Genomic DNA, 24,786 nt, shown 5'->3' on the forward strand with positions numbered 1-24,786 from the left:
ATAAACAAAGCAAGAATGCAGTTGTACAGTGATTTCTTGAGTAATAAGCTTGTCCTTCTCCACTTTACGATTGAGTGCACATAATACACTAAATGCTTGAACCATCAAAAATGGATGAAATAGCCTTCTCATGAATTTAGTATGGAGTTTAAAACTGTTAACACACAAAATAGTCAGGTATATGTTCAGAATCAAACAAAAAAGGTCCAAAACAAATTTAGCCAAATGTAGCCTCTTCGTATAATCAATGAGTGAAATACTTACACACTTGTCACTAATATGTAGGCTCAACATTCCCAAACAGTCCCATTACAAGTCAGAATGTTGAACAAACTTCATTTCAGCTTACTTTACCTGTTGCCCGCCAATTTTGTCCCTATGTCAGAGGTAATCTGATACAAAATATCCACAGGTAAGCGTTATCAACCCAACCTTCAGTARYCTAGTCTGTATATCGTTTGTATTTTATTTTCAATACTGATGTAATTTGCACTTGACAAACACTTACACAATATGGCTGAGCCTAACCGAACGGCAAACACTTCCAGCTGATTGCGAGGAAATAATCTTCGGTCAACTATATTCGGCTATTGTCTACATATTGTGCATCACGTGCAATGCGTCAATAGATTGAAAATACAAGCGTCAGAACCTACTGGCGCCACAAAAAGTCAGGTAAACAACACTTTCCTGTGGATACCCTATCTCCACCTACTGCCAAAAGGACCACCTGCATGTACAACTGGTAGAGTAAGTGTAAATATCATTTTAGTAAACATTTTGCTTTGTAGAGACTATTGCATCTTTTTAACAGCAACTTCTTTCAGACTGATATCCATGGAGTAACCATGGTAAAAGTCTGATGCTTAGGCAAAGCCAAATGTAAACTATACAGTAAGTACGTATAAAATCATTAACAGAAAATTAGGAAAAGTGGTATATTCATGTTTCAGCAGTCATCCGGAGGTCTAGGTCAGGGTTTCACCTTTAGTAACCTTGGGATTGAGAAACAGATACATAATGAATTTCAGATGTTCCAACTGAGATTTTTTTCTGTACCAGTATTTTATAACTTCATACCATCATGTGCATATTTCAAAACCACTTACCCTTGCCTCGATGTATTCAATCCTCCGCTCCAAGGCAGTTAGCTTCTCATTAAGAGTGGCTAACCGGGACCGACAGGACATATCTGGAAAATAAATTCACATGAAAATTCACTTGATGTTTTATTCTTATTCATTTCACATCCTTTCCGTGTCCTTTCCAGCAACTGTGCTGGATGCGTAGCCATGCCAGCCGAGTACAGTTTGGCTTGGTCCTATTATTATTATTAAGCTATTAGGGTCAAGTTCAAGTTCATTTTAGGTAGATCACTACAGTAAATATAACCTCGAGGTCATAGCACAATCCACACGACACTCAATTCAAACATATGGATTGTGTGATGCCAGACAATAGTACAAAAAAAAACATGTATAACAATATAGCATTAACCCAGATCTCTGTATGCAATGTGTAACCAACTCCTCAGACACTACTTGGCATTCCAAATTAGAGTTGGCTAAAGAAGGCATGTAGATTATATCTGGGACCAGGACATTCATAATACCACTGGCAATTGTTGTGCAACAACCACTGCTACCTAAAGCTAGTGTCGTATGCGGGCTAGATAAGCAACTATCAATGGACTGCACTGGGGCTATGCTCTCTCAGGTCATGACAAGCTCACAAGACAGTAACAACATTACACGCTGGCCAGCTATCAAATACTGTTACCAGTACGTAGTCCAAGCTAGCTAGCAATTATTCGTTAACTAGGAGTGGTCGATTGCTTGTTTAGCTAGCTAGCTAACGAGCGAGCCACTGGACGAAAGCAGGAAGGAATGCCTTGGGTAAAGCTTACCAAATGAATTTAGGAAATCTGCAATCTTCTTGATGCTACTCGTGATCACTTCTATATACTCGCGATTTGCCCAATCCTGATGGATTTCTCTTTGAACTGGGTCATCCTGGCCGGACATCTTTACGAGTTTGTTAAACTCAATACTTCCGCTGTCTGGTAGGGTGCGCCAAATGCTGTCACCAAGGGGGGTTGTGTGGGTTGATCGCATGGTCAGAGCTATCCGGGATACTTGGGACGTCCATACTCTAACCGTAACCATAACCCTTACCTAATCCTTACCTTAACCATTTTAAATGTCAACTTCAGAAACCTTGTCAGCAACATAAACTCACACGAAAGAACTTACATGTTCATAATCAGCTAGCTCACGAGCCACATTCAACACGTCCAACTAGCTACTTAGTCACGAGACACTGATGGCGGTTGCAGATTCCAAGTCAAGATCTTCAGAAGTTTACCTTGTTTAGCAAGTTAGCTAGCTAACATTAACAATCAGTCAGAGTTATCTAACAAGCAAGCAAAATCAGCGAAAATGGTGAGGCCAACAAGCACTAACCCGCACCACACACAATAGCTAATGTTAACGAACTTGTTATTTCAGATCGCTTGTCACGATATATATAGGCTAGCTTGCTAACACCCGATCGCTGTGCCATGGTGCTGAAATACAAAGGTAGCTAGTTTAGCTATGTTGTTTTGCTGCTATTAGCTTGAAGCTTTAGGCATACCAACAATGACAATTTCTATACTTCCATAATCAATAAAAAATAGCTAAGAAACTTGCCTTATCAAATGTCAATGGGGTCAGGGTCAATATGCCCAGAAACATGGGTCATCCACTCAGGGCTGTTTCAAGCATTTTGGGGGGGGGGGTGTTAGTAAAACGTTTACTGTTGACAGGAGAACAAGAGGAGACAATAGGACGAGGTGGATAATTTTATAATAAGGCCGTTTAATCACATGTAAAGATATCTTAGTAAAATCTTGCAGCAAGGCTCTTTCTGTCTGACTCCTAGTGAATCGTCCGGGAAAGAGACCAGTTTCCAGAATTGTACAGTACTACATAGACAACAAGCAAAGTAGGTAGATCTGCGAGTCCGGCCTTCCGATTGGTCGATCTGGGTCTTGGGTAGTCCTGATCAGGCCTGGTGTCCACGTTCCATTGGTTCCTGAGAGTTCTTTGTCCTGAGGTCCAACCATGGGTTGGGTGTGTCTGTGTGATTGTCATGGGGGAGGGGAGTTGTGGGTGTCGTGTATATGTCTAATGAGTCCAGCATATGTCCAATAGAAAGAGGGGGTGTGGGCATATTGTGTCAACTATAGCTAATGTTGAGAAGTTGTTAAAACAAGTTACCAATATCTAATACAATTTCTTACAGGGGGCACCTCATAGGCAAAACATTTAAGTGGCAGTGGAGAGAGAAATCTGCAGCTTTAAAGCTATTTTCCTGAAATTCTACACATTTTCACCTTTGGTTGAGAGAAAAATGCCGTTTTAAAGCTATTTTCCTGCAATTCTACACATTTTAAATTGGGATGGAGAAAACATTTAGCAGTTTTAAAGCTAATTTCCTGATATTCTACACATTCTACTACAGATATCTGAGTGAGAGTGACTAACTAAATCAATGGGGGCCCCCTGGAGGTCAGGGCCCCTAGGCACGTGCCTTGAGTGCCTGGTCAGTAATTCGGCCATAATTACTACAAGGTTTAGATAGCTGGTTCGACTAACTCACCTAGCAAACTATAAAATGTTAGTTGACATGGGCTAATTGCAATCCAGACTGTATCACAACCGGCCGTGATTGGGAGTCCCATAGGGCGGCGCACATTTGGCCCAGCGTCGTCCTGGTTTGGCCGGTGTAGGCRGTTATTGCAAATAAGAATTTGTCCTTAACTGACTTGCCTAGTTAAATAAAGGTTAAATAAATAAAAAATATATAATAATTGACTCTGTCAGTGACTGACTTTAAAATAGGACAACTGCTGATGCACTTCCAGCGGACGCTATGGGATAACAGCCACTATTGTACCATAACCATTTAATTTGTACAGCATTAGTCTCTCCAACAAGCCTGAAACAGTGTAAACAAGGACAAGGGCTAACTGATGCCTTGGACCGTGCAATGGAGGATATTACAGCACTAGAGATCTCTACACCTTCTTCTCTTGATAAGTCCAGCGAGGACTCACTCAGTCACTCACAAACAAAACTCCAATTTGAGGAACCACTTGTCAGGTATAGAGATTATGGATACATAAAAAGCAAACAGACTTAATTACAATAGGCTATACTATAGCAATGTTATTTTGAGTTCATTTGTAATTTTGTCATTCAAAAGGCAAGAGAAGTCAAGGCATAAAAGGGAGGGCTTTGCACTGTCAAGCAAATCCGAAGCTCCATTCCCTAAAGATCTACTTGAAGTTTTAGGTTAGTATTAAAACACTAATTATTAAAGACTAGTATTAAAACACTAAGTATTAAAGATTAGTATTAAAACACAATTTGTGATGTTCACACGCTGGTGGTTATTTTTCATTTTGCCACATTTCAATGTTCAACAAAATGAATGTTTAAGATCAGCCCTTGTACTAGTTTAAAGACACAAAGCTATCACATAAAGGAGATGGCAAACACCAACCACTCAAAGCTTGCATTGTGTCCCCTGCAAAGGGACTTCAGATATCCAGACTCTGGAGGATCTAGTGGCTAAACTGGAGTTTGAGAATGAGCTGCACCGTGTGTGTGGGAATCAGGACATAGACAAGGAGTTTCTATCACCAGAGGAACACAGTTCAGACAGCTTAGTAGAGGACAGAAGCAGCAGCAATGGAGATGTGTCCAGTTCAGAGGAGGACCACTGCATGTTAGAGATTGTGTTGCAGATGGAAAGGGAGTATGATCTTTCTGTTTATTACAATGACTTCTGTACTCAATGACAAGGCCCTCATTCAGCCAGCTATCTGRACACAGAGCATCGTGACATAGGAGTTGTTATCAACAGAAACCTAAGGAAAGATTTTCAAGACAAACCTGTCTGAAATTAGGATTAAATCTMAGCTCACTTTACAGTACATAAAACAATCTGAGAAGTGAATTATTCAGCAGCAAACTTGCAGTTTTTTATGTATCCATCTCTACTTTATTTTGTAGACATCTAGGCTGTCATATTTCATTGGTTCAAGTTACTGTAGTTTCTGTTTTTTATACACCATAAATTCAGTTTATAGTATTTATAACCAATATTAAAACTATTTGATTGTAACAATCTATAGAACATTGCTCTGTTGTAAAACCGTAACTTTGATTGTATGTTAATATCAACCATCAACCTGTTATTACTCCTCAAATGTAGAATTACATTTGAGAAATGAAAACCAATAAAAACATGTTTTTATTACATTTATTTTTCCACTGACTGGTCTTTGCTATACATGAGTAATACACTACTGTTAGATTCAGGACTTTACATCTTTATCAGAAACTCCCCTCACAAAAAAAGGTTTTAAGGAATGTCTTCATTCAGTAAAGAGTAAAAAAAAAACAAGAGTATCTTGCACAGGAGAGCAAAGCCAATTGAAACAAATGCAGCAGGTGTATTTCTACAGAGGCAGATGCTATTAGCAAAAGCCGTTGGTACTGGTGAAGGGATATTGTGATTGTGATGAAGAAAATGTGTGACTGCTGATTAACAGGAGGGTGAAGACATTCTGTGTTGTCCCTGTGGCCCCTCTACATCCTTATCACCACCACCACTGTACCCCTGTGAGAGCTCTGCCTGGGCGTTTTATTTCACATTGAGTAGCTCCTTAATATCTGCCTCAATGTCACTGGTCAGGAACCTTCTGCTGTAGCGCTTGTAAGGATCTCCATCAGGACTGACCAGGAACTTTTCAAAGTTCCAGGAGATGTCATTCCTGCAGACAGGGCTCCACATGATGAACTTGGGGTCGCTCATGAGGGCCATGGAGTCATCGGAGGGGAATGGCAATTTATCCTTGAGATACACAAACAAGGGGTGGGCATCCTTCCCATTCACATCCATCTTCTCAAAAAGTGGAAATTTGGGCTCAAAGCCATTTCCTGGACGGATATACTTCAGGGACCTCAGGATCTCATCATTCTTACAATTCTCCTGTTTATACAGAATCAGAATCAATAATCAATAAATCTGTTTCAGAAATTATTTGAATTGAAGCATGTTAACAACATGGGGGAAAAAACTAAGAATGTCTCAATGATGAGTCCCAAAAGTATTACACAGACATAGAGTTTAACAATTGTTGTTAATACCAATCTACAATGTTGCAACAACTGCGCCAAACTACATTTGGGCTCGCAGTCTGAGAGTTGACCACTACTTGACCACCACATTTCAAAGATAAGACTGAATAATCTGCAATATTGAAATTGAAATTCATWTAGAAAAATAAGTGAATGCCTACCTGATGGCCAAACTGGTTGCAGGGCACCCCAAGAACCACGAGCCCCTTTTCGGAATACTGCGAATGGAGCTCGTTCATCTGAGTGTAGTCCCTGGTTGTTGTTCCTCAGAGTGACGCCACATTTTCAATAAGCACAACTTTATCCTTTAGGGAGGAGAAATGTAGCAAATCTCCAGACAGCAATTTAGCTGAAAGGTCGTAAAACTTCTTTATTTTCCCAGCCATTTCATGAAGCATCGACGTCTAACTTTCGGATGCCTTCCGTTCTCTTAGRTTTTGTACAGCTACTGAAAAGGGGAGGTGCGACTTTTCAAAGTTTGAGGAAGTCGCAGTTTCGAGAACCACAGATGGTGAAAAATGTGGGAGAAATTAGTTTTAAATAAAGTTAAAGTATTTTTGTGGTACTAATTATATGGAATTATCCATCTAATGAATGTCCTTAATTTGAGTATATATTAAGGTTGGAGTAAGTACAAAACATTATGAAGCTGTCTCTGGCTGTACCAAGCTACAGTTAGAATTTGCTGCCATCTATTGGCAATTTTAGAGAGGTTCCTCTGCCACCTGGCGCGGGATGAATTCTAGTCAATCACAAACATCCCTAATCCGATCTGGTCCAATCTGAAAAATCTATAACACATACACAGTAGTGCCTTTTGGACCTCTTAATTTTAAGGGGGAAAATAAAATAATATCTATATTCCTTCAGAAAAAAAGGTCTTAACAGGGTGGAACCTAACAAGGTGGACATTTGGAGATTAAATTAGCCATAGCTCCGTGAGTGACCAAGATTGAGCTAGAATAATGGTAAACACTTGAACAGGATTTTAACTTCTCTATCAAACATAGTTTAACATTTCGATTTTTTTTGTATATATCATTTTGCCTAACAAGGTGTAAATGTATGAGTGGGAAATACAGACTAACAACATGAAACATGGTAAAATAGATAAAACTGAGTGTTTATATTTATTTACCTTTGCACCGTTGTTTTCCCACCAAATAAATTATGACACTTCCTGAATGTGGTGTCATTGTAGGAAAGGGTTGTTTTCTTAAATGGAAAATTTACAACAAACTAACAGGGTGGAAAGTGATATCACGGACACACAGTAAATCTTAAATAAAATAATAATAAATACAATAATCATGTAAAAAAGTTATGAGAGAGAATTTAACTAGGACTATAAAAAAAAWGAATAATTATTTTAAATATTGTATTATTTTATGGCTTATATTTCTCGTAGAAGTTGATGAATAACCTCCGGGGACATGGCAAAAACTCCTACGTCCACTGAAAAAAACTTTTGAAAATGCATAAAATTCGCTTTTAATATCCATATTTGTGAGTTTTTAAGGTAAAGGACACCTGACCTTATATTTAAAGCTTTTTGAAATCCGCATGTCCGACTACTATACACTAAATAAGAAGTGATATTTCCTGGGAACAGGAAAGGCACCGCATGATAGCAACCCAACAGTTAACAGTAGTGTTAATATAATCCATCTTCATCTAAATATTGAGCGATACACCGTTTTTTCCCCTTTTCAAAGTAAGAATATGGGGATGAGGTAGGTAGATTGGGTGGGTGGGCTATTTACAGATGGACTATGTACAGCTGCAACGATCGGTTAGCTGCTCAGATAGCTGATGTTTAAAGTTAGTGAGGGAAATATAAGTCTCCATCTTCAGCGATTTTTGCAATTCGTTCCAGTCACTGGCAGCAGAGAACTGGAAGGAAAGGCGGTGTTGGCTTTGGGGATTTAATTATTTTTTATTTTATTTCACCAGGTAGCTAGTTGAGAACAAGTTCTCATTTACAAATGCGACCTGGCCAAGATAAAGCAAAGCAGGAATAAACAACAGTCAATAACAGTCAATAACAATAGAAAAAAAAAGAAAATGGCGTAAGGCAATAAATAGGCCATAGTAGCAAAGTATGACCAGTGAGATATACAGTGCTGTTATCGTGACCAATAGACTTTTAAAATGTATTTTACTCCTTTTTTCGTGGTATCCAATTGGTAGTCAGTCAGTCTTGTCTCATCACTGTAACTCCCGTACAGACTCGGGAGAGGCAAAGGTCGAGAGCCATGCGTCCTCCGAAATACAACCCAGCCTAGCCGCACTGCTTCTTGACACAACGCACATCCAACCCAGAAGCCAGCCGCACCAATGTGTCGGAGGAAACACTGTACCTGGCGACCTGGTCAGCGTGCACTGCGCCGGGCCCGCCACAGGAGTCGCTAGTGCGCGATGAGACAAGGATATCCCTGCCGGCCAAACCCTCCCTAACCCGGACGACGCTGGGCCAATTGTGAGACGCTCCATGGACCTCCCGGTCACGGCCGGCTGCAACAGAGCCTGGGCTCGAGCACCGCTAGCACTGCGATACAGTGCCTTAGACCACTGCACCACCCGGGAGACCCTACCTAGCATAGACTTATAGATGACCTGGAGCCAGTGGGTCTGGCGACGAATATGTAGCGTACAGGTCGCAGTGGTGGGTGGTATAAGGGGCTTTGGTAACAAAACGGATGGCACTGTGATAGACTACATCCAGTTTGCTGAGTAGAGTGTTGGAAGCTATTTTGTAGATGACATCACCGAAGTCGACGATCGGTAGGATAGTCAGTTTTACTAGGGTAAGTTTGGTGGCTTGAGTGAAGGAGGCTTTGTTGCAAAATAGAAAGCCGATTCTAGATTTGATTTTGGATTGGATTGGAGATGTTTAATATGAGTCTGGAAGGAGAGTTTAGTCTAGCCAGACACCTATGTATTTGTAGTTGTCCACATATTCTAGGTCAGAACCGTCCAGGGTAGTGATGCTAGTATTTGGTTTTACTAGCGTTTAAGAGTAGTTGGAGGCCACGGAAGGAGTGTTGGAAGGCATTGAAGCTCATTTGGAGGTTAGTTAACACAGTGTCCAAAGAAGGGCCAGATGTATACAGAATGGTGCCGTCTGTGTAGAGGTGGATCAGAGAATCACCAGCAGCAAGAGCGACATCATTGATATATACAGAGAAAAGAGTCGGCCTGAGAATTGAACCCTGTGGTACCCCCATAGAGACTGCCAGAGGTCCGGACAACAGGCCATCCGATTTGACACACTGAACTCTGTCTGCGAAGTAGTTGGTGAACAAGGAGATGCAATCATTTGACAAACCAAGGCTATTGAGTCTGCCGATAAGAATACGGTGATTGGCAGAAAGTACTCTGGCACTGAAAAGAGCCTTGAAGCTATWACCCGACCTACAGTATGTATATTATGTGAGAGTGATTGATTTGAGAATGAATCAGGTGTGCTAAGGCAGGCTATGAATGACGCAAATCATGTGACTCAAAAGCGTGGCTTTTCCTCTGCCTTCCCCTGTTGCTCCTAAAAATGGTAACAGGAAAGAGGAAGGATGAGGAAGCACTTCGATATCAAAATATGGCAAACCAACAAGCTATCTACTTAAATATATCACACTAGAAGCACTGAAACTGTGAGTCATTCAGTTTCATATTCGTCAGATACTGTGAGTGGCTTTTACGTTTTCAGAAAAAACATTGAAGTGCGAGAAGGGGACACCTTGGTCCTTGCACGGACCCCATGTCCGCTAACGGGATGTGAAAATAAACAGCGGGACTGTTATAATGGTGCTTCCACGCTCAGTCAGTGTTAGCTAATTTAATTATAACCTGGCGGCTCGTTATGGGGATGTGTCATAGTTTTAGATCTAGGATTATAGGACCGCACTCATCAATAACCTACAGCGGGCGAACGGGTGCTAATGCTGGGCTAGATGGCGAGCCCGGGCAGCAGGATAATTGTTCCGACCTGGAGCTTCGGGATCAACGCAGAGTGGAGGAGAAAGCACGGATCAAAGCTGAGATAAAGAGAAGTCGGAACATAGACAAGAGTTTGAAAGCAGAGAAGAGGGAGTACAAACAAACCCACAGGCTTCTGCTATTGGGTAAGTTAATTGAACTGTTAAACGACCTAATTTAAAGCGTTGTGCTCTGCACTGTATATTTGGCCATATGTCCATAAGGATCTCAGCTTTGTGATCATTTGCTAACTGGACAAGTAACCTAACCGATCTGCTATGACTGCTTATAAGCTAGTTCTGTTTTTTATTCAGCAGAATATTCACACTGAAATTGGATATAGTTACCCTATATAGGCTAGGCCCTGCACTTGATAAATCACTAATGTCATTTTACCAATATATCAAGAGTCAAGACATATACGTTGTAGTTCCCTCTGATATCGAGCTGACTATCTACACTGATATCTCCGCTGCCTTCTCTACACCACTGTGGGTTATGCTTATTCATGTCCAAACAACACGTTCTTTTTGAGGGACTGTTTGTTGTAAGTGTAAATATGCAACAGCAGTACATACAGCCCTATTCATCGCTTGTTATTACAAACACAAGACTTATTGTAGCCTACAGTTTATTTAGTGAGTGAATTAAGAAACGACATGCTATCATAGCTTTCAGAGGCTAATGCTGCCTTGAGGGTATATGAGAACAGGCAGATTCTCACATGCTTGCTTTTTGAGAAAAGAGACCAAAAACAAGATTAATTTGAAAAGCAGACTGTATAAGCTAAATGTGGCATTATATGTATCTTATGCACACACACACACACACACACCAACACACCACACGCACACTATATGAACAAAATTATCCATAAGGACAAGTAATAACTGCTTATGCCAGTTTCTTGTGGAAGGCGTTTTTGATTTGTCAAGTGAAGGAGAACAGGTTTCGGTAAAAAAAAAAGTAATTAAAAGTGTTAGCAAAGTAAGGCCTTGATACAGCCTAGTTATAGACTGTATCACAAGGAGACCCTTAGCTCCTTTGCCTTTTATAGAAGCTGCCCCTTTTTTCTACGTTACACAAGGAAAGGAGGGCAGTCTGCAGACACAAGTGGAATAAACTGTGTGGGCTCTGTGACCAAAATACACCAGTCATGCGGGTCTGTAGGTTTAAGAACATACTGGACACGAGCAGAATGAGAACCTACTTATGCTTGTGAACAATGCTCTTGTAATCTAGCCAGGTGTAAGTTAGTTAGGTATTATCTTAATCCTTGCTTCTCTTGGTTGTTCTGCTGATAATCTCCACCCTGTTAGCTAAGGCTATCTTCTGTGTCCTTAGGGGGCCCTCTTATTGGAGTTTGAAATATTGTTTTTACAAAAACAGAACAAAGTAGACGTATGATTGTGCTAAAATGCTAATTGTAGAAAACAAAAAAGAGAATACCTTGTTTAATTTTATACATCTTTATTCTTAGCCAGATTAATTATTTTGAAACTCAAATCCGGTGGCGACATGTCATTCAGGGCAGGTAGGGCAGAGCCGCACCTGTTTTGAGCCCCACCTGTTTAGCTAAAAAGAAATATATTTATATATATATTGTAACGATTGTTCTCTCCTCGTCTGAGGAGAGCAGGGATCGGACCAAAACGCAGCTTTTGTGGAATACATAATGAGATTTTATTGAAACAAGACAAACACGAACACACTTGATAAATTACAAAATAACAAACGACGTAGACCGACCTGAACATGAGAACTTACATATAACGAAGAACGCACGAACAGGAACAGACTAGACAAACAAAACAGTCCCGTGTGGTACAAACACTGACACAGAAGACAATCACCCACCAACACAACGGTGTGAACAGCCTACCTTAATATGGTTCTCAATCAGAGGAAACGTAAAACACCTGCCCCTGATTGAGAACCATATCAGGCTAATTAACAATGGACCTAAACATAGAAACACATAACATAGAATGCCCACCCAGCTCACGTCCTGACCATACTAAACAAAGACAAAATAAAGGAAATAAGGTCAGGAACGTGACAGTACCCCCCCCTCAAGGTGCGGACTCCGGCCGCAAAACCTGAACCTATAGGGAGGGTCTGGGTGGGCATTCTGTCCACGGTGGCGGCTCTGGCTCAGGACGTTGTCCCCACCCACCATAGTCAATCCCCGCTCCGTAGCCTCCTCCCAATGGCCACCCTCCAAATTAAACCCACCTGGATTAAGGGACAGCACCGGACTAAGGGGCAAACACCGGGATGAGTGGTAGCACCGGACTGAGGGGCAGCACCGGACTGAGGGGCAGCTCTGGACTGAGGGGCAGCTCCGGACTGAGGGGCAGCTCCGGACTGAGGGCAGCACCAGACTGAAGAGCAGCTCTGGACTGAGGGGCAGCTCCGGACTGTCTAACGACTCTGGCTGGTCATGGCTGGCTGACGGCTCTGGCTGGTCATGGCTGGCTGACGGCTCTGGCTGGTCATGGCTGGCTGACGGCTCTGGCTGCTCCTGTCTGGCGGAAGGCTCTGGCTGCTCCTGTCTGGCGGAAGGCTCTGGCTGCTCCTGTCTGGCGGAAGGCTCTGTGCTGCTCCTGTCTGGCGGAAGCTCTGGCTGCTCCTGTCTGGCGGAAGGCTCTGGCTGCCCTGTCTGCAGAAGGCTCTGGCTGCTCCTGTCTGGCGGAAGGCTCTAGCGGCTCCTGTCTGGCGGAAGGCTCTAGCGGCCTCCTGTCTGGCGGAGGCTCTTAGCGGGCTCCTGTCTGGCGACGCTCAGCTTTGAAGGCTCAGGACAGACGGGGCGGCTTTGAAGGCTCAGGACAGACGGGCGGCTTTGAAGGCTCAGGACAGACGGGGTGGCTTTGAAGGCTCAGGACAGACGGTGCGTTTGAAGGCTCAGGACAGGACGGGAGCGCAGGCGCGCTTGGCAGACGGACAGCTCAGACGGCGTTGGGCAGACGGGCAGTTCAGGCGCCGCTGGGCAGACGGCAGACTCTGGCCGGCTGAGGCGCACTGTAGGCCTGGTGCGTGTGGCCGGAACTGGAGGTACCGGGCTAAGGACACGCACCTTAAGGCTAGTGCGGGGAGCAGCAACAGGACGCACAGGACTCTGGAGACGCACAGGAGGCTTGGTGGTGGTGGTGCGGAACTGGTGGTACCGGGCTGGAGACACGCACCATAGGGCTAGTGCGTGGAGGAGGAACCGGGCTCTGGAGACGCACAGAAGGCTTGTGCGTGGTGCCGGAACTGGTGGTACCGGGCTGGAGAACACGCACCATAGGGGCTAGTGCGTGGAGGAGGAACAGGGCTCTGGAGACGCACAGGAAGCCTGGTGCGTGGTGTAGGCACTGGTGGTACTGGGCTGGGGCGGGGAAGTGGCGCGGATATACCGGACCGTGCAGGCGTACTGGCTCCCTTGAGCACCGAGCCTGCCCAACTTACCTGGTTGTATGCTCCCGTAGCCCGACCAGTGCGGGGAGGTGGAATAACCCGCACTGGGCTGTGTTGGCGAACCGGGACACCATGCGTAAGGCTGGTGCCATGTATTGCCGGCCCGAGGAGACGCACTGGAGACCAGACGCGTTGAGCCGGGCTTCATGGCACCTGGCTCAATGCCCAATCTAGCCCTACCAGTGCGGGGAGGTGGAATAACCCGCACCGGGCTATGCACACGTACAGGAGACACCGTTCGCTTTACGCATAAACCACGGTGTCTGGCCGTACTCTCGCTCTCCACGGTAAGATCGGGAAGTGGGCGCAGGTCTCTACCTGACTTCGCCGACACTACCCTTATCCCCCACCAAGACATTTTTGGGCTTGACTTACAGGCTGTCGTGCTGCCTCCATTCGCCGGTATCCTCCTCACACTGCGCAGAGAATCCAGGCGGGCTCCGGCCTTCTCCCTGGTCGATCGCCCACCTGTCGATCTCCTCCACGTAGTGTAGTCCAGATTTTGCTCCTGCTTCCGTGCTGCCTCCTCATACCGCCGCCTCTCGACTTTAGCTGCCTCCAGCTCTTCACGAGGCGGCGATATTCTCCAGGTGTGCCCATGGTCTTTACCGTCCAGTATTCCTTCCCATGTACAGAAATCTGCGATCGCTGCTGCTGCTTGTTCCACGCTGCTTGATCCTTGGTTGGTGGATGATTCTGTAACGATTGTTCTCCTCCTCGTCTGAGGAGGAGCAGGGATCGGACCAAAACGCAGCTTTTGTGGAATACATAATGAGATTTTATTGAAACAAGACGAACACGAACACACTTGAAAATTACAAAATAACAAACGACGTTAGACGACCTGAACATGAGAACTTACATATAACGAAAACGCACAAACAGGAACAGACTAGACAAACGAAACGTCCCGTGTGGTACAAACACTGACACGGAAGACAATCAACCCACCAAACAAACGGTGTGAACAGCCTACCTTAATATGGTTCTCAATCAGAGGAAACGTAAAAAACCTGCCCTGATTGAGAACCATATCAGGCTAATTAACAATGAACCTAAACCATAGAACACACATACATAATGCCCACCCAGCTCACGTCCTGACCATACTAAACAAAGACAAAATAAAGGAAATGTCAGGAACGTGACATATATATAATTATGTATATATATATTTTTTTTTTGCATGTTATTTTGGCATTAATACATGTCCCATATCAGTTTGCAAACAATGTAAAATAATAAATAATTGAGTTTATAAAGCCACATACAAACATGGTCTCTTTTTTGCAAAATGCAGGTGTTTCAGCCTAGCGCAGTGCTTTCTGTGGTGGTGCACTCAAAAAAGAAAAGCTTCCAGGAGTGTCCTTTAGGGGTTCTTCAAATTGAAACTGTGGGGGAACCCCTATAAGTTCTTCAAATAACCTTTTTAAAAGAGTTCTTCAAAGAACCCCTTTTAATGGGTCCTCAAATAACCTTTTGGGGTTAATTTTTGAACTACCCCCCCTCTCCCCTATTATTACTAATAATAATATGCATAACAGTAACAACAATAACACAATATTTTAGTTGTCAGTGTTTATTATGATTTTAGTGGAAAAGCAGAATGAAAAAAGCCAAATATGAGGTAAACTCCCAACAGAACCCCAAGTCCAATGGGTATATCGTCTGTCATGTTGATGTTAATGTGTTGATGTTCTCCGTATCCATAGACAGAAAAATGTTGCAGTGCATGGTGATCGAACAGGTTTCCTGTTATATTCATCAGAGGTGTAGGGAGGGTAAAGTCTGTGAATCCAAAAAATAGTACTTATACAGATGATTAACAAAACATGCACACAACAGTATTCATACCTTGGTTTTTGTGGTAAATGTTAATGAAAAAAACTGTTTTGATAAGGGTTTTCATACATATAGTTTGTCCATAATGTAGAGGACTATGGGACTTTCATTGAAGAGGTAAGTGGAGGAGAATGGTACATGTGATCTGTATAACATACCACAACTGACATACCTTTGTATGCCTCCTCGTCTGTATACCTGCAGACACAGACACAAAAGTGAGCAGTTCAGTCATCTGCACCCAATACAGCTAGCCTTCAACATATTCTCATAGCCTACATATTCTTACCTCTTTGTTGATTGATATCAATTGAATTGTGTCCATTTTCTGTTTTAGAAAGATTTGCACAAATATGAACAGATAGATGATATCATCATCAAACCATATCAATTTAGATCATACAAGGGACAAACCTTACCTTAAATTGAGGAGATCTTTACATTTTCAGTTAAGTGCTATCCTCTCAAATTCAAATGTTTCAGTTGGGCAGTTAGGTTTCTGCAAGAACCCCCACTAACTAAGGAGGTTCCTCGATGAACCCCACCTCCTATGGGGTTCTTGGAAGAACCTTTTGGGGGCCATTTTCAGTGCCAAGAACCTTAAGGTTCTTCAAAGAACTTTGAGGATCTTAGAAGAACCCTTGTTGAACCCCTAATTTTTAGAGTGCTCGGGGACTCCCGAGTGGCGCAGTGATCTAAGGCACTGCATCTCAGTGCTAGAGGTGTCACTACAGATCCTGGTTCAATTCCAGGCTGTATCACATCCAGCTGTGATTGGGAGTCCCATAGGTGGCACATAATTGTCCCAGTGTCATCCGGGTTAGGCCGTCATTGTAAATAAGAATCTGTTATTACATTTACATTTACATTTAAGTCATTTAGCAGACGCTCTTATCCAGAGCGACTTACAAATTAACTGACTTGCCTAGTTAAATACATTTTGAAAAATACAGAGGGTAGGGTTGGTAATGTTCTCTAGTTGCGTCGTAATMGGCTAAGTGTTCTGTCACTCATGGGGACACTACGTCACTGCAGAATCTACAGGGAGAGCTTTAAAGTTCAAGCCCCTTGGGTGCTGCCATAGATTTACATTAGAAGTGCCCATGCAAGAAGGCTCAAGGTCATTTGCCACAGATCAAATGACATCAAATCACGTTATATCTACCGTAGCTTTGATTGGACTGATCATGTCACCATCATACTTTCAAAATCTTAGCTAGCAAGCTAGACAAGCAGTTGTCATCATGAATCATGTCGACAATAACTGGCAAATCCTTGTCATGTGAAGAGAAATTATAGATAAAACGTAGCGGTGCTCATCGGCCATTGGACATAAACATTACACAACGAGTTGAAAATTGCAAATTCAACAATGAGGGGTTTGGAAGGAATCAGAGAGGGGGGGGGGTCCAAGTCTGGGTTTAAGGGTCTCTTTTCAAAGCTTAAAAAGATAAACATTCACATGCAACACAATGGGCCAGCAAAGGTTGAATGTTGAATACAATGGCCACGCTGTCAATCCAGCATGACTTCTGCCGCTTTCAAAATAACTGGAAACTCGGAACTGGGAAATCTCAGACTTCAGTGATTTCAAGACAACTGGGAACCCTGGGGGGGGGGAGAAATGAGCGCCGACTGGGAAAATACGTTTTGAACGGTCATCCAACACTGAATTCCAAGTCGGGAACTCTGACCTCATGATTCAAAATTTGCCCACAAGAAGGACCGCCGCGCCACCTTCCTGTTCAAGTGAGCACAGCACAAGGTGAGTCCAAAAATGTATTGTATTCGCCGCATAAATTATGTAATATGCAAGGGAGATACGTATACTGTAGCTAAGAAAGTAATACTAAGTGTATGCCTAGTTAAATAAAGGTTAAATAACAAAATGAATGTAAACTGTTAGTAGCCCATGTGCCTCACCCTAATAATTTGGTCCCGTTCCCCCTCATAACTTAACCTACTGTTCTGACTTGGTGGTACACATGTAGGCTATAGCCTGTTTTAGAGAATTGTTATCATRGAGTATTGTAAGAGATTTCATTGTCTGCTTATGTGCCCCCTTTATTTATCCTACTGTTCTGACTTGGTGTACAGGGAGAATACTGTAATAACGGCCAATGTTCTGAATTCTGTCGCTGTACATTTCAAAAGTACTGAACAAATAGTTATATTCACTAAGTCCGTCTTAGCTCGCTTATTAATGTCTCAATCAAAATTACGGATTGCCTCTTATCTGCTCATCGTTCCCTTATGCCATAGTTTGTACATCTCAATTGTCAGTAGAAACCACATTTGTTTAAGCAAGTCCGCCATATCAGCTATGTTTTTAAAAAAGGCAGTAAATGAGGCTGAATGAACTGTTTTGTTGCCAGACAAGGCTCCACTGATAGCCAGGTGTAGCAGTGGTAAGGATTCACTCCATTGTGCTGAAAAMAAAGTTCTGCTGTTAGGACAGCTTTATGTAGGCCCTAACAGTTTGTGGGCACCGTTTGTTACTGTTATAGTGCAATTAATGTATTGTTTAGTGTTTTGCTGTCTTGTGTAGTGGCTTTGCTGGCATGCATATAATTGTTTTTGTTGAGTTTGCCCCATCAAGATTTACATGCTAAAATCGCCACTGCTCAAATCCTAGAATCCAGTGTGATTGCTGAGAAGCATCAGTTATGAGACAACTGCCCCGTACTGGCAAGAGTTGGGCATTGCATTTGAATGTAGAATACTGAATCTTTTTTGCTCATCGATAAAAATAAAATATATATATATATTGCCATACAGTCTTTTCCTACTTTTCACCTCAGTTGGGAATTTTCACTATCACTTAATCATATGTAACTATTCTATTAGTTTTGCTGCGAAATAATTGGGCACAGGTTGAAGGGCTTAGACATTTTCTCATTTGTACATACACAATACAGAGAATTGCCCTGTATTATGAGGGAAACGTCCATTAAAGGAACAGGGGGGTCAATGAATTCCACACAGCAATGCTCTATAGTAAAACATTTGAACCACACCTTAGCCACGGAAGCTGCATTTTGTGAACTGGTCATATTTCATGCATGAAGTGGCCTAAAACCTATGCAGTTACATGTGTAATTACAGTGTAGGTACACATTGTAACAGTTTACAATGTAAGTAAATGGGTTTTATGCTTCTTAATGCGAAGTTGAATCAAATAATCACATTTTCACATTTAACCTTGTATGTATAGTACACATATCCAACTTTTTGGGGGATGAAAATGTATCTGCTATTTGCACAATTCTGTTGGAAATGTTGAAGGGGTTTCCACCTGAAATGTAAGCATCTTTCAGAGCCTCATCATGATGTACAGGTACCTGCCAAAATAATGGAAAAGCTTAAGTAAATGAGGGATACAAATTCTATTGAAAACACGGGCTTCCATACTGGTGTGGTTCCTGAGTTAATTAAGCAGTTAACATCCCATGCTTAGGGCCATGTTTAAAATGCTGGGCTGGCCATTATTTTGGCTACCATGGCTATGCCACCATAAGATGACAATGCCCCCATACACAAGGCACTAGTGGTCACTGAATGGTTTGTTGGGCATGAAAACAATGTAAACCATATGACATGGTCAGTCACCAAGGTCTCGACCCAATTMAACACTTTTGGGAAATTCTGGAGAGGCGCATGAGACAGCGTTGTTCCACCACCATCAACAAAACACCAAATTATGTAATTTTTCATGGAAGTATGGTGTCACATCCCTCCAATAAAGTTCCAGAAACTCGTAGAATCTATGCCTATGTGCATTGAAGTTATTCTGGCTTGTGGTGGCCCAAAGCCATATTAAGACGCTTTATGTTGGTGTTTCCTTTATTTTGGCAGTTACCTGTAGATTTGAAGGTTGACGTCTTTTAGGCCTTTGGAGATGAACTACTCACACCATGGTGCAATAGTGATGATGATGGGATGGTTAAAGAAAATATACCGGCCTGTATGATGGTTAAAGAAAATATACCGGCCTGTATGATGGTTAAAGAAAATATACCGGCCTGGTATGATGGTTAAAGGAAAATATCGGCCTGTATGATGGTTAAAGAAATATACCGGCCTGTATGATGGTTAAAGAAAATATACCGGCCTGAATGATGGTTAAAGAAAATATACCGGCTGTATGATGGTTAAAGAAAATATACCGCCTGTATGATGGTTAAAGAAAATATACCGGCTGTATGATGGTTAAGAAAAATATACCGGCCTGTATGATGGTTAAAGGAATATTACCGGCCTGTATGATGGTTAAAGATATACCGGCGTATGATGGTTAAGGAAATATACCGGCCTGTATGATGGTTAAAGAAAATATACGGCCCTGTATGATGGTTAAAGAATATACCGGCCTGTATGATGGTTAAAGAAAATATACGCCCTGTATGATGGTTAAAAAAATATACCGGCCTGTAGATGGTTAAAGAAAATATACCGGCCTGTATGATGGTTAAAGAAATATCACGGCCTGTTTTGATGGTTAAAGAATATACGGCCTGTATGATGGTTAAAGAAAATATACCGGCCTGTATGATGGTTAAAGGAAATATACGGCCTGTATGATGGTTAAAGGAAATATACCGACTGTATGATGGTTAAAGAAATATACCGGCTGTATGATGGTTAAGAAAATATACGCGCCTGTATGATGGTTAAAAGGAAAATACCGGCCTGTATGATGCTTAAAAAAATATACGGCCTGTTGATGCTTAAAGAAAATATACGGGCTGTTGATGGTTAAAGAAAATATACCGGCCTGTATGATGGTTAAAGAAATATACCGGCCTGTATGATGGTTAAAGGAAATTTACCGGCCTGTATGATGATTAAAGAAAATATACCGCATGTATGGATGGTTAAAGGAAATATACCGGCCTGTATGATGGTTAAAGGAAATTTACCGGCCTGTATGATGGTTAAAGGAAATATACCGGCCTGTATGATGGTTAAAGGAAATTTACCAGCCTGTATGATGGTTAAAGGAAATATACCGGCCTACATTTTTTTATTTACACAAAACAGTGGGATACTCATCTGACCATATGAGCTGAAGGACTTCCTAGTTTACAAAATAAGTTCAAAAACACTAACGGAAGAATTTGAGCTCTGATATTAGTCTCTCATTGTTATTGACAACACACATGACCATAGGTTACACAAATTATAATTGGGCAACTATCAAATAACCATAGACATAGTCATTCTTTAGAGAACTTACATAGATTGTATATTGCTGTGATTCAGAAACAGACCCCTGGTGTCTTCACGCCACATACTCATACAGTCTGTGCTGTGGTCAAAAACATGTTGTTAAATGGAGTGGGAAATCTGATCACAATGTGGGCACATTTATTTTCAAGCACGCTAATAGAGGCTGGTATTTTTTAAGGCTGGGCTGCTATGTCCCATATTTGGAAATTGCAAGACCCAGTAAAGCAGTAAATTTAGTAAGCCTATAACTGGCAAGAAGTGCAATGTGTTTTTATTATTCATATCTACAAATTAATCCATAAACAAATGTATATTAATATACTTGCATTCTTTATAAAGGGGTGGTTTATAATTAGGTTATTATTAATTTAAAGATGGTTTAAAATAAATGAATACAAATGGTTAAAATGGTGTACTTATTTGGTGCTTGCAAAATAGTGAGAAGTTTCAACCAGTTTTAAACTACCCCTTTACAAATCCTTTTATGTTTTTTATTTTATTTCCACTAAAGCATTCAACTGTTTAGAGAGGGAATAAAGAAGTCAAGAGTGAATAGAGATCCGGCAAGTATTAATACATTCTGTGTATCCATGTTATAATGGTTACGATGCATCTGTTGTGCTACAGTAGTCCACTTGCCCTGTATGGACGATCAGTTCTTCAAAGAGGGCGCCTTTTCTCTTCGGAATAGCAACTTCATGACGTTTTGGGCAATCATGTGATTACACTCTGGTCTTTCCCAGGGTTCAGTGAGAGCTGTTTGCCCCACCCCATCTCTTTAACGCTTTCTATCTCAATGTACAATTCTCAGAGAAAAGGAAAAAAATGCACATAAYTACTTCAAAGAAACGAATCTATTCACATTTATGCAAGAGCAGATKTGGCCTTTACATGAAAAAATAACTGTCATCGTTGGATTAATTGTTATATTGGCCTACCGCGGTATGTTCATATATCGATATGCACATATATCCAGGCTTAGGCTACCATACGAATTCAAAAGGAATACAAAGCTTAGACTGACAGCGGGCTCTACCCGCGAGAAAAACAAGAAAATAACGAATGATTTTCATAAATATACCTGAATCGGGGAAATTGAATTGCATACAACAAAACCTACTGAAGGCAATGTTCGCCTAGAAAAGCTTACCGATGTGAGGAGAAATACAAATTACAGCGGTAAAGAAAAAGACCGAGAGAAGGGCCTTTTTGATCTGGACAAACCCCAAAAGCAACCAACATCTGTGACGAGGAGGGGAATTAAATTAATATCATTGACTAAAACAGGATATATTTGACAAAGTTACAACAAAAACGTTTTGTCTTGGATTTAAAATACATTCGGATGAAGAAGGAAACCCTGCATAATTATCCACATGCAGTCATTTTAGTGGAAATATTAATATTTTTTTATCTACCCTCTGTATCTGCTTTGCCTGTCACGCTGGGGCTGAGGACGGATTGAACAAGAAAAAGGGAAATACGCAAATGTTTTGAATGGCAGTAGTCAGAATTCTACGAGTGAAACCAATGATGGATTCTAGATGAGACCTTTGCTAGAATTCAGTGTGGATTTCAGCTCTACGGCAACACGTCTTGGGAATCCCAACTCGAGATCATTTATGTACATTGTAACGCTGAAGGATAATATTCAACACTGACATGAATCTTGATGACTATATTGCGGATTTACAGTGAAAACATAATAGGAATCAACTGTCTGAGAGGGCGGCCTGAGTGTCGTGATTAGTACCACCACTCTGTTCTCACTGAATGGTCTATTATAGCCGATAGATATTTAACACTAATAACTGAGATAAAGGCTACGGCTTGGGTTGGTCTTGATCTTCCGCAGGTTTCAGTGGTTTTAGTCTGCAACTGGCAATACAAATGTCACCCATCTTGAGCAAGGTGTCTTTCTCTTGGCCCAATCTAGGAATCTAGAAATTATTTATTATATTAATCCCCCCTCCCCCGAACCTTTTTATTGGGTTTTTGGGAAGATGGGTTGTCTGGGCAATAGTAAATCCGAAGACCAACGTAATGAGGAGAAGACACAGAGGGAAGCTAACAAAAAGATAGAGAAACAGCTTCAAAAAGACAAACAGATATACCGAGCTACTCACCGGCTTCTGCTATTAGGTAGGTTTCTGACATTGGTTAAGTGTTTCATGCCATGTTTAATGTGGGTATCCCAGCCATATACCTATTGTGGCATTTGAGGATGACAAGGGTCTGACATGGTAAATGATCGTATTGTATGTAGGCCCATGTTCTTCCTAGGCAGTCCATTAAACCAAGACTCTTCTATTTGTTTTATTGCAATGGGTTTTACGTGTGGTTTTGCTGTCATTTTCGATAGGAGTTTGTTCTTGTAAAAGGCTTACACTGACAACACGTGTGTCAATGCACACCTGTCATTTCAAGCAGCTGTTCATGAAAAGCCACCAAAAGGATTTGCACCCTTATTTTGCAACATTGTTTCTTTTTCCAGAGCAACATTGTTGCATATGATGCCACCTGACTAGTGGAATTATTGCTTGTGGTGTAAGCCTAGCAATGTGAATATTACTGTGAATATTACTGTGACATTGTGAACACGATGATAATGGCCCTTTTACTGTTTGAAAAGACTCCCTGGAATTTCAACCTGTTTTGGTGGGATTGAGCTTTGGGGTAAATAAGAAAGATAAAAAACAGAGTTCCAAACCTCTCTGCCAATAACAGCTCATTTTCTGTTTTCCCCTCCCTAAGACCACTCCCAAACAGTCCTAGCAAAATTGCTTGAGAAATTGCTCTTTGCTAAGAAGCTATTTTTGTTTATTTTTGACAATTTTAATTGAAAACAATCACAGTAAGGTAGTTAATTGTTACACAGAATTATTTAATATTGAGATAAAAACATCTGTATAGTTAGCAAGTTTTCTGCAATTCTACACATTTTGCCATGGGACAGAGACATTTCCTGCAATTCTACAAAATGTTTCTTCATATGATATCTGACTGAGAGTGACTAACAAAATCAATGGTGGCTCCGGAGGTCAGGACCTCTGGGCACATGCCATACGTCCCCGGCCAGTATTCGGCCATGATTACAACAAGTTTGGATAGCTGGCTAGACCAACCACTGATCTTTTCCTTTAACTGGCTTGATTTGGTAGGCTCATCTTAGGAGCAATTTAATCGTCATTGGCATACAAACAACATGAAATCACGTTCTATGTTTTTGACTTTACAGTATTAGGCCTAATAACAATACAGACATTGATTCCTGTCTGAAGTGACAATGACTAGGGTCCCTATTAACTTATCCAAAAACAACATTCTTCATTCACTAAAATAATTCACATTCTTTGGACACAATAATTCAACAAAACCATGTTCACCATACAAAACAAAAATAAATGTAAGAGCTGCATATTTATTCCAATTCATTTTTTTTTTGCTGCACAGTAAGAATGTGTTTGACCGGATCCCGGAAACCTGGTTACCATTTTGGATTTTATAGGGGCCTAGGTATTTATGACAAGACTACCTAGTCAACTCGCTACATTATTGGTGTGTTTTTCCCTTGGAGAGAAGTAAAAAAAAAAAAAATTTTTTTTAAAAGATGCTCAGGCCCAAGTTAGGATGTGGTCTGTTTGCTTTTCATTTTCATTTAGCAAGTAGCATGTTGTTAGCACGAAGGAGCAGCGTTTGTTCTCTCCGTTCCTCAATGTGTGGGGAATGACTGTTCCGAATATCCCAGAATGTTCCCAGCATTCCATGTCCCGTGGTTAGTGGACAGTCATCACTAGAGGTTAGGATTTCTTCCTGACCATGTTATCTAACCAGGAAACACTCTGGGACCTAGTTGTAGTAGGTTATAACTTGGTTGAACACTGAAGTAATGTGTGATTTGCATGCCTAGAATTTAGCACAAGGGAATGTATATCGCCCTAAAGAAAGGTCTTTAGATTTATCTTCCTGTTCTCTCTGTTTGTAGGTGCTGGTGAATCTGGGAAGAGCACGATAGTCAAACAGATGCGAATATTGCATGTGAATGGCTTCAATGCAGAGTAAGTATTATTTCCCGTCATTTCATAAATCT

The 24,786-nt window shown here is 41.5% G+C and overlaps 2 protein-coding genes and 1 pseudogene across 2 annotated transcripts; 1 reads left to right on the forward strand and 2 right to left on the reverse strand.

Annotated features, from left to right (window-relative positions):
* Positions 1-448: 448 nt before the first annotated feature.
* Positions 449-2,448, reverse strand: LOC111970310 (probable protein BRICK1). Its single transcript, XM_023996979.2, has 3 exons — positions 1,907-2,448; positions 1,110-1,192; positions 449-995 (listed from the first exon to the last, which is right to left on the reverse strand). The coding sequence occupies exons 1-3, from the start codon at positions 2,163-2,165 to the stop codon at positions 969-971; spliced, it is 369 nt and encodes a 122-aa protein (XP_023852747.2). The 5' UTR covers positions 2,166-2,448; the 3' UTR covers positions 449-968.
* A 2,848-nt stretch (positions 2,449-5,296) lies between these two features.
* On the reverse strand, positions 5,297-6,666 carry gpx1a (glutathione peroxidase 1a). Its single transcript, XM_023996993.2, has 2 exons — positions 6,353-6,666; positions 5,297-6,042 (listed from the first exon to the last, which is right to left on the reverse strand). Exons 1-2 carry the CDS (start codon positions 6,587-6,589, stop codon positions 5,695-5,697), a joined length of 585 nt encoding a protein of 194 aa, XP_023852761.2. The 5' UTR covers positions 6,590-6,666; the 3' UTR covers positions 5,297-5,694.
* Positions 6,667-9,740: 3,074 nt separating this feature from the next.
* LOC111970323 (guanine nucleotide-binding protein G(s) subunit alpha-like) overlaps positions 9,741-24,786 on the forward strand; it is a 53,554-nt pseudogene continuing 38,508 nt past the window's right edge.

This window comes from Salvelinus sp. IW2-2015, linkage group LG1 (assembly GCF_002910315.2).
Source record: "Salvelinus sp. IW2-2015 linkage group LG1, ASM291031v2, whole genome shotgun sequence".
Classification (NCBI taxonomy): Eukaryota; Metazoa; Chordata; class Actinopteri; order Salmoniformes; family Salmonidae; genus Salvelinus; species Salvelinus sp. IW2-2015.